The sequence below is a fragment of the Branchiostoma floridae genome, chromosome 11 (genome assembly GCF_000003815.2).
Source record: "Branchiostoma floridae strain S238N-H82 chromosome 11, Bfl_VNyyK, whole genome shotgun sequence".
Taxonomy (NCBI): Eukaryota; Metazoa; Chordata; class Leptocardii; order Amphioxiformes; family Branchiostomatidae; genus Branchiostoma; species Branchiostoma floridae.
In genome coordinates, this window is record NC_049989.1 from 6,690,410 (window position 1) to 6,700,842 (window position 10,433).

The following is a 10,433-nucleotide window of genomic DNA, read 5'->3' on the forward strand; positions in this document are numbered from 1 at the left end:
GAATATTTTGCCGCTGTGTTTGAATAAGGCCTTACTAGTAACTCTATAAAAACTGCACAGAAAATGTTTCTTGTATTGTTTGAAGAACTAGACGCCAGGAAGACTGAAAAGGGAATCAACTTTGTAAGTCTATTCTTCTGCGTCACTCTTACATCAATTTTTGTTTTATCCCTTACATTCAGGAATTGTAGATTAAACGTGGTTTGTTGACTCAAACAGGCAACTTACAAATCTGAGTCAACCTGAAATTCTTAGGCATACAATACAGTGTTTTCAAGAAACCGGTATGCACGATTTGTCTATTATTTGCTGCTCTGTCCGTCCATTTTGTGATCTGGCGTCCACATGTTTGTCACATGAGCAGATGAACAGTTTAGAAAGGCAGGATAGAGCAAATGAAGTCTATATATATATCCTTTTCCTACTCACTTCCTTCATTAGTACTGATGTGTACATGAATGTAGGTGGCGCTCCGCGGTGTTACATGGTCTCCTAAAGCGGCACCTAACAATCGAACAATTCATGTCTACTCGTGTTTTAAAAAGGCATAAAGGACATTTTAAACGTATCTAATGGCGTCCTAGCCCATTTAGGAACGTCTTACTGACTTGCAACCAGAGTTCTGTGCATTTTTAAGTCGGAAGTGTATACCCTAAGAGAGCCTTATCTGCAGTACCGCTCCCGGTCGTCACCAGAAAATGAAGAAGGCGACCGTCAAATTGCCAAATTTCCCTCTTTTCGGGAATGGGGAAATCGGGAAAGGCTCGCAAAGGGGTTTGGATTTTTAACACTTCTTTGACTTTCTTTCGGATATGCAACCACATAAAACTAAAAGTAAGAACATTTAAGAAATATCACAAGCAAAGTAGTTAGATATTAGGTCATAGGTGCCATGTTACCTTTCATTTTCGTGGTCGAGCGTACATGACGGGCTGCACGTATACCAAATTAAATTCATATTTTGTGAAAGAAGTCAGAGCAATAGAGCAATAACGTTTCTGTATGTTGGTCAGCAAAATCCTGGTTGTTTAGTCACATAATGTTGTGTCCAGAGGACGTCATATCGATTAAATAAGTCAGAGTGTGTGGCCTTCTGGGTCCTTCTGGCTGATGAATTTGCAATGATGAAGGTGTAAAAAGACCAGGAGAGCCTTTACCCAAACTGTATGATGCAGAGACCATGTTTGAATGTAACTCATCCTAAAAAATGTTCTATTAAATAAAGCAAAATGAAGATAACGATTATAGCGTTTTGTTATGCGACAGATACTGATAGCTGAGTCTATTGAGACAGTGACTGGTTGTTATTATCATAATTTATGATTGAAAGTTTGACCTGTAGCTATAATTTTTCAGGTAATGTCACATGTACTTCATTCATGTGTATTATGATGTGCACGCAACGTTATTGGTGTAATTTTGTGGAATTGCAATATCAAAATGATGTGCAGATTTCTGTTTTTCAGGATGTGTCATAAACCACAAGTAAAATTTTTGCTACATATAGCCATGACTCAATTATTTTAGGTGCTGTTCAATTCTTTAAAACAGCCGTGTGTAGACATATATTGTTTTTGGCTGATATGATGAATTCAAGCTGTTCTGTAGCATGGAGATTTGCTAATTCCATGGTGTCTGAGAAACGCAATGGGCTCCTATGACCTAGCTATAGGGTTTCTAATTCTAGACATGCTTTATCAGAAGAGCTAGAACAAATAGTTGAACACAGCGCCTGTCTGTCACTTTTGTCACATTTCGGTTTAAATAACGTTCCAACCATAGCTTTATAATTGGTTCATATGTCCTTTCCTATCACTTCAATACTGACCAAGGTCTTTACTATCACACACAAACATACACAATACACTGGAAACATGTGAACTTTCAGTTTATTTCACATTATCGGTATGATATACAAAATGAACAGACTGACTGCCTATAGGATGTGGGGATCTGGTAACTACAGATATTACAGTGTCCACTATCTAAATCTACATATTCACTTTTGCAAAACTGGCATGGGTCAGGCCACAACAGGTTCAGGCATTGTTTCTTAATGATAATAAAACTGACTGTTCTTAGTTCTTAGATAGACAGATAAAATACAGTATACAATGCCATCGATAACCAAATCAGTGTACGTCAGTCAGTTCAGTAGCATACGGAGAATGTGGCAAAAGAGCTGCCAACCATGTTGGTGGACCTCACTGTTTCTTAGATTTCCATTGTCTATCCTCTTTTTTTTCTAGACTAAAAACAAAACAAAACAATGAGAAGCATTGTCAGTCTTACAACTTGTTATCATTTAGGTCAAGTAACTCTAGTTCTGTTTCAGAGAAGTTATCATCTGGAAGGGAAAACAACTTCTTGTCTTTAATTTAAACATAATGTATAATGTCTAACTTCCAAACATATTTTGTTGTCTTTTCTCTAAAACAATATATTGATTTGATCTAGTCCATCCACAAACAGCTAGGCTGTTACCTGGCCATACATCAACTTTGTTGATGATCATCATGGTCCAAGGTGTAAAGGAAGCTAAGTGGCCCAGAAAGATCAGTACGATGATCATGGAAGGATTGATAACAATAGGGAAGACCTTCATCTCCTGGTGGTTTGATATTATGCCATAACATTTATGTATATGAGCAATTGCAAGCATGTTTTACATTCATGTTTGTTTGTTTGTTTATTCAGATCTCCATTAGACTTTACAATTTTCTCGTAAACTCTATTCTTCCTGGAGTCCATTCAGAATGTTTAACATTCATGAGACGGGAACAACAGACGATAAACCGGAAAGTGATCATGAGTGAGTAATTAATATAAGTGGAATCAGTCAGTGGTCTCATCCCAGAGAGAGCGGTCTGTTTGAGCTTGCTGTGTCAGTTTTCAAACTTGCAGTACAAAAATCCTGTCAAAATTTAGATCACTGCAGTAGTTCAGAGTCTACTCCAATCCTGTCACCTCTGCGCTAACTTCCCACAACTTCTTGGCCAGACCATCATCCTTTGCATCTTCAGACTCCTCTGCTATGCTGCAGTCTGCAAAATACCTGGTAGGGGGACAAAGATTTCACAGAGGTGACAAGAGGTCTTATACATGTTTTGTTAGATTCAATAGCAAAATGAGAAAGTAAGTTGATATATGAAGTAAATCTTACAATTTATCTTCAGTTCTCTTGAAAGAGTTGAGTATAAAATTGTCGTACCGCAATTGTTTCTCTTAGAAAATTTATTTGACTGAAATCTGGTTAAAATGACTAAACATTTTAAGTTCTTCCTACATGTAACGCTAGTTCACCTTTATCAGTTGGGTAACCTATATCCGTGCCTTTAAAAAACAGGGTATTTGGGGATATCATGTTGACAAATATTGGTTTGCAATTTCAATATTTTCAGTACATAAAGTTTAAAATGCAGTTTAAAACTACAACCCGTCGACTTGATGTGCCTAAATACACTGTTTTGAAAAACAACGGATATAGGTTACCCAGCAGATAAAGGTGAACTAGCGTTACATGTGGACAACTGAAGTGTATGTTTGGAAGGCATAGCTGAGAAAACACTAACCTGCCCGTGACATTGTGTAAAGTTTCCTCCACAGCACAGTGGATGGTGGTCTGGGCTCCCTCACGTGCACTCTTCATCAGTACCCTGCAGGGGAACATGTCAGATATAACGTCCTTGGATATACAAACCCCACCAGGAAATATGCTGGTTTATTTAGATTTTTACTCATCCCAGTCCTTGGAACCAAACTAGCACTGGTATAATCACCAGAGAAACTTGTCAACTACTAGTATTCATTTTGCCGGTATCCAAAACATCATTTTAGTAGAGAGGCAATTTGTCATCAAAAACAAGAAAGGTAACTACTGCAGCTTATTGCTTGTTGACATGATTAGCAGATGTCGCTCCTGACCTGACATCACTTCTGACTTCCAGAACATTATCACAGTGAATCAGACATCTGATGAAGGTCAACGAGATCAACTGAAAATTCATGGTGAGGGTTTTCCTTGTCAAATCTTATAAAATTGTTCAATTATGATAAGTAGAACAGTAAATTATTACTGTCAATTTCAGTGAGAGTGTGTGGAGACTAACCAGCAGAATCCCTTCATAATTGTTCCCCAGACAAACCCATGGTCTGCCTTGATGCTGTCCCACAGGTCTGTGTAGATAACTCCAGGGTGGAGTGAGTTCACTGTCACGCCTGTGCAGGTACAAAGGTAAGTCTGTAAGAACTTCAATATGATATTTGAGCTTACATTTTTGTAAGCTCTACCCAACATATTCCCAAGCAACCTAAGCAACACTCTACAAGCAGGTACAAAGGTAAGTAAAATATCCTCAAGCAACCTAACCAATGCTCTACCCAAGCAGGTACAAAGATAAGTCTGTTAGCACTTCAATCAATATGATATTTGAGCTTACATCTTTGTATGCTCTACCCAAACATATCTCAGACATTTTTGATCACACGTTTCCTAAAATCCCTTTAAGTTAGGTATTTTTAAAACAGACCAACATACCCGTGCCTTCCAGTCTTCTGGCCAACTCTTTTGCGAATAGGATGTTGGCCAGCTTGCTCGGCCAGTATGATTTCAGGTTCGGGTATCTATCACCGTTTTCATTGGTCGGCGTGAAGTCCAGCTTCCCATATATGTGCATCATGGAAGAGACCACTAGAATACGGGAGGGGGCAGACTTCTTCAGTAGGTCCAGTAGTAGGTTGGTGAGGAGGAAGTGGCCAAAATGGTTCACTCCAAACTGTAGGTCAAACCCTTCTGCAGTCTTCTCATCAGAGTGCCAGCACAGGCCTACAGCGGACAGATACAACAACTCTCATTCAAGTCAACATTTGGGAAAAGAAACCCCTTTTTTCTATCAGGTCAGTAAAATGGTCTACAGACAGAAAAGACTCTATATTGGCAAACAAGTACTGAACAACACAAGATGAAAGAATACAATTTGTAGAGAAAAGTTCTAAAATCTATTCACTTGCTGATTAAGATAAGGATATTTCATCTCAGTAGGTATCTCTGTATGTCTCGCTGTATTCAATTAATATTGTTATACCATATCCTGTGTGTTGATTTATTGTGTCATCTTTTGGAAAGGACGTAAAAGGGGGGCCCTGTGATGGAGGAGGTGCCTCAACCACGTAACTCAGCCTCATTACCCAAATATTGGGTACCTACTGGCTGCAAATACACCTGATATTATCATCATTATAGTCACTCCTCCTTACAATGCACATCAGATTCTCCAGATGGATCATTACTTCACTGTATATGTGTATTTCCACAACAAAGTTTCCAATGTACCAGATACTAGTACAGGGGTGCTATTTTCTCTGTGGGATTGGACGAGTGTCAACACAGTGTGAGTAAGGGTAAGGTCTGTGTTGTTTGATATAAATGCTAAACAGTTTAACCACCTGCATTGTTGATCAGGATATCGAGCCTCCCTTCTTCTCGTTTCATCTCCTCCGCAAACTGCCGTACGGACTGGAGGCTGGCCAGGTCGAGTTTCCTGAACACGACGTTCTGGTTGTCGGTCTGCCGGATGATGTCCTGCCTGGCTTCCTCAGCTCGCTCCCGGCTGCGGCAGGCCAGGATGATCCGGCCGCCTCTACGGGCGAGATCCAGTGCCGTCTCCCTGCCAATACCTGCATTGGCACCTATATGCATATGTGAGTAGTTGAAGAATATCAGTATACAAGGTCACTACTAGCTTTCACCGACCCTGCCCCTTCCCCCCTGCTTTCCCTCTGTCCTATTAATTTATTATGCACGAGTCGTAAAGACCTTCTCTTCTCTTCCTTTGAAAGTGACCGCTATGAACCAGCTGATAATTCTGTCATTTTTTAATGAAAAGGGTGACGTCACCAGCCCAAGTTGAAGTGTTCGGTGATGAGTTCGGAGGCCATTGACGGGTTCAACATCCGCGTGAGGTAACAAGATCCAGTCTCTGACTGTAACGTTACGTGGTAGGAAGGATCTATCCGTTCTGATATCTGTGTTGTGTGAATTTGAACTTGATCATTGTTAAAAAAAATTGATCACTTGGAAAAGCTAACTCAGCTTATATGAACGTCAAACATTTTGATCAAAGTGAAGCAAATTTAGTCCTAGTACAACGCCCCCCTCCCCCTTGGCTCGCCCCGCTTCCATGGCCTACCCGTGATCACCACCGTTTTGCCGTCCAGTCGAGCGGTACTGCGGCACCACCTGCCCCTCAGCACCAGCAGGTAGTACACGTAGTGCAGGGCGCACAGTCCTGCTGCGGCCACGGACGGAATCACGAACCACTTGCTCCAAACTCTGCCCAGCAAGTCGTCTGCCATGTTATTGTAACCTTTGACCTCAATGTCCTGATTACTCACATAGTCCAAGGGCATTGATATTTTTGCGGCGTATAAAAAGCGCCACGTAACGGCTCAAAATATCATTACAGTGCAAGCGACCATACTGCTGCAAACATTATACAGATCGCCAGAGGTCGTCACTGCCACGTGTGGTTGTCGAAGGACGCAACGATTATGATAACGTTAACGTTGTTAACATTAGCCTTCTATTGTGAATAAATAAACACCCACCTAACCCCACACGATGCTAAAACCTCCCTTCTATCATTCTCTTAAAAAGATTACTACATACTCCCTTTATTGTTCTTCTCGAGGATATAACGTTGAAACTTTGAAACTTTGAAACTTTATTAGAATAACCATTAGCGGTGGACCCTAGGGTCGTTTGATCAAGAATATGTGATATTTGCAGTGTTAGTGTTGCAACCGACTTGTACTAACTGCAGTAATATTTTGGAACGTTGTGTGGAGCTTTCAATGCACCGTGTAACGCAAGCTTAAGGAAGCGCCTGCAATAATATCTTTCGCCGTTGTGGGGCACTTTTGAACTGCATAGAATTGAGAGATGTCTCTATGGCAATGTCATATAGGAAACGACGTTTCAAATACCAGCTGGCTCCTCTTTCTTTGAAGCATCCAGTCAGACTTGTAGGAAGCAATTGGCCCAAAGGTGTGATGGTGGAGATTTGAGATTGCCAAACTGTATGTCAGTGTGATACCCCAAAGCAAGAGTGTCAACATAACTTCAATTTTCTTTTGCAGAACTTACAAGAACTTGTATAGCCACTTCCATGATTATTCATAATGTAAATCTATCAATAGAAACATGACAAATGCTTTTGGTTCTATTATGAAGCTTTTTTTAATTGACTGAATGTGCCTTTTTGCAATGTCTTGACTTTGTGCATACGCATTGGTCCAACATTTACAGATGTAATCCTTGGGTTCCTCCTCACTGCCAACTATTCACAGTGGCGTAAAATATACAAAAATAACCCAGCACTTTTGCATCAGGTTTCATCAGTAAATACTAGCCACTAGTAACCTGTATAGTAGCAACATTCACGCAGTTAATACCTCCGTGGGGTATACTAACAACATTATGTTCGCAGCAATGTACAATTTGACACATTCAAATTACTATAATAATTCCACAATATTCTATATCAGCCTTATATGTAACGATGCGTCCTAACATGATACTATTTCAGCTGGTACGGTACACATGTACAACACACAGACAATAAACCTGCAAGCAATTTCAACAATGAACACAATAATCTCATAATATATACAGCACAAGGCAGCCTGAAAAACATGTATTTCTTGTTGTAGCCTTGTGAAGAGTTAACATTACATGTACACAGTGCAAGGGCAAATACTCTACATTGAACTAGTACTAGCTTGTATAGTAACAGTGGAGAAGCTACGGGGATCTCATTGCATCCAGGATTATTATTCTGCACAGAAGCAGTTTATACAGTGACATAATGATTTGATACACACAGCTCTCAGATAGTTCCCATGGGAATTTTCCTGAGTTTTGTAATTTTTCTATACAAGGAAAAAGGGGTGTTTTCCTTCTTTAACAGACAGAAAAGATTCTATATTGGCAAACAAGTACTGAACAACACAAGATGAAAGAATACAATTTGTAGAGAAAAGTTCTAAAATCTATTCACTTGCTGATAATGATATTTCATCTCAGTAGGTATCTCTGTATGTCTCACTGTATTTAATTAATATTGTTATAGTTATACCATATCCTGTGTGCTGATTTATTGTGTCATCTTTTGAAAAGGACGTAAAAGAGGGGTCCGGTGATGGAGGAGGTGCCTCAACCACGTAACTCAGCCTCATTACCCAAATATTGGGTACCTACTGGCTGCAAATACACCTGATATTATCATCATTATAGTCACTCCTCCTTACAATGCGCATCAGATTCTCCAGACGGATCATTACTTCACTGTATATGTGTATTTCCACAACAAAGTTTCCAATGTACCAGATAGTGTCAACACAGTGTGAGTAAGGGTAAGGTCTGTGTTGTTTGATATAAATGCTAAACAGTTTAACCACCTGCATTGTTGATCAGGATATCGAGTCTCCCTTCTTCCCGTTTCATCTCCTCCGCAAACTGCCGTACGGACTCGAGGCTGGCCAAGTCCAGTTTCCTGAACACGACGTTCTGGTTGTCTGTCTGCCGGATGATGTCCTGCCTGGCTTCCTCTGCTCGCTCTCGGCTCCGGCAGGCCAGGATGATCCGGCCGCCTCTACGGGCGAGATCCAGTGCCGTCTCCCTGCCAATACCTGCATTGGCACCTATATGCATATGTGAGTAGTTGAAGGATATCAGTATATAAGGTCATTACTAGCTTTCACCGACCCCGTCCCTTCCCCCCCCCCCTTTCCCTCTGTCCTATTATGCACGAGTCGTAAAGACCTTCTCTTCTCTTCCTTTGGAAGTGACCGCTATCAACCAGCTGATAATTCTGTCATTTTTTAATGAAAAGGGTGACGTCACCAGCCCAAGTTGAAGTGTTCGGTGATAAGTTCGGAGGCCATTGACGGGTTCAACAGCCGCGTGAGGTAACAAGTTCTAGCCTCTGACTGTACGTGGTAGGAAGGATCTATCCGTTCTGATATCTGTGTTGTGTGAATTTGAACTTGATCATTGTTAAAAAAAATTGATCACTTGGAAAAGCTAACTCAGCTTATATGAACGTCAAACATTTTGATCAAAGTGAAGCAAATTTAGTCCTAGTACAACGCCCCCCTCCCCCTTGGCTCGCCCCGCTTCCATGGCCTACCCGTGATCACTGTTAGACGCCCGTTTGAGGCACTTGACATGGTCACGTATAAAAAAGATTAAAAAATTGCGGTGGGCTAAATCAGGCTGTCAAAGGTGTCCTCGTAATCCCCACGAGTTGTTCTATCTGCCTTGTGAATCTCAAGCGATGGACTTTTACGAGAAAGTATATATTTGATGTCAAAGTTGACCGATTTTCGACGGCTTTTTCCTATGGTTTCGCCATTGTTTTCAAGCCGAAATACGCACCGTATGGGGGTTTCGGGGTGTCCGCTTAGTGGGCGAGGTTCAACTGTTTCCGGGTCACGCTATACCGTTGCGGCAGACACTCTGGACCTCACTCGGTAGTGTACACAAGTACTTTTGATGGTGCTGTCAGCGTTTTATCATGTTACGAAGTAATATTGAAATGTCTTTGAAGTATAAGACAGCACTATGATCTGTAAGGTGTTATTCCAATAGGTTGCGTCGTGGGTAAAGTGAACTGTAGGTAACGTTAACCGACGAAGGTTTTTTGCATCTGACTGATAACTGTTGAAGATATTAGATACATTGCTCGCGCCTGACTGAGGGATTAACTAAGATTAGAACAGTATATAGCTAATTAATAGCGAAAAACGTGTTCAGAAGAGAAACTGTGCCAATTTGAATGACACAAAAAATAGCGCCGTAAGAATTGTAACGTTATATAGCTAACTTGTAGCGGAAAACGTGTTCAGAAGACAAACTGTGTCAATTTGAATGACACATCTAAAGGACCGTGTGCGCTGCATTAAGCGTATATAGGTAACTAATAGCGAAAAACGTGTTCAGAAGAGAAACTGTGTCAATTTGAATGACAGACTTACAGAACAGTAAGAACTATAACGTTATGTAGCTACATGTAATAGCGCAAAACGTGTTCAGAAGACAAACTGTGTCAATTTGAATGACACACTTGCAGATAGCGCACTAAGAAATGTACATAGCTAACTCATAGCGAAGTGTAACGTGTTCAGAAGACAAACTGTGTCAATTTGAATGGCACACTTGCAGATAGCGCAATAAGAACTGTATATAGCAAACTAATAGCGGAAAAAGTGTTCAGGAGACAAACTGTGTCAATTTGAATGACACACTTGCAGATAGCGCAATAAGAAATGTACATAGCAAACTAATAGCGGAAAAAGTGTTCAGAAAACATACTTTGTCAATTTGAATGACACACTTACAGGTAGCGCAATAAGAAATGTATATAGCAAACTCA

At 40.6% G+C, this 10,433-nt stretch overlaps 1 protein-coding gene across 2 annotated transcripts; it reads right to left on the reverse strand.

Annotated features, from left to right (window-relative positions):
• Nucleotides 1-1,873: 1,873 nt before the first annotated feature.
• On the reverse strand, nt 1,874-9,689 carry LOC118425805 (retinol dehydrogenase 13-like). 2 transcript variants are annotated; one of them, XM_035834897.1, is made up of 6 exons: nt 9,189-9,689; nt 8,458-8,700; nt 4,538-4,825; nt 4,110-4,218; nt 3,573-3,656; nt 1,874-3,055 (listed from the first exon to the last, which is right to left on the reverse strand). In XM_035834897.1, exons 1-6 carry the CDS (start codon nt 9,226-9,228, stop codon nt 2,950-2,952), a joined length of 870 nt encoding a protein of 289 aa, XP_035690790.1. In that variant the 5' UTR covers nt 9,229-9,689; the 3' UTR covers nt 1,874-2,949. The 2 variants fall into 2 exon arrangements, with proteins under 2 accessions (XP_035690790.1, XP_035690789.1); XM_035834896.1 differs by lacking the exons at nt 8,458-8,700; nt 9,189-9,689 and adding exons at nt 5,446-5,688; nt 6,189-6,394.
• Between the last annotated feature and the right edge of the window lie 744 nt (nt 9,690-10,433).

Coding starts and splice junctions, on each gene's coding strand:
- LOC118425805 (XM_035834896.1), bottom strand. CDS start 6,354: ATGGCAGACGACTTGCTGGGCAGAGTTTGGAGCAAGTGGTTCGTGATT. Junction 5,689..6,188: donor CAAAACGGTGGTGATCACGG/GTAGGCCATGGA, acceptor ATATGCATATAG/GTGCCAATGCAGGTATTGGC. Junction 4,219..4,537: donor CAGAAGACTGGAAGGCACGG/GTATGTTGGTCT, acceptor GTACCTGCACAG/GCGTGACAGTGAACTCACTC.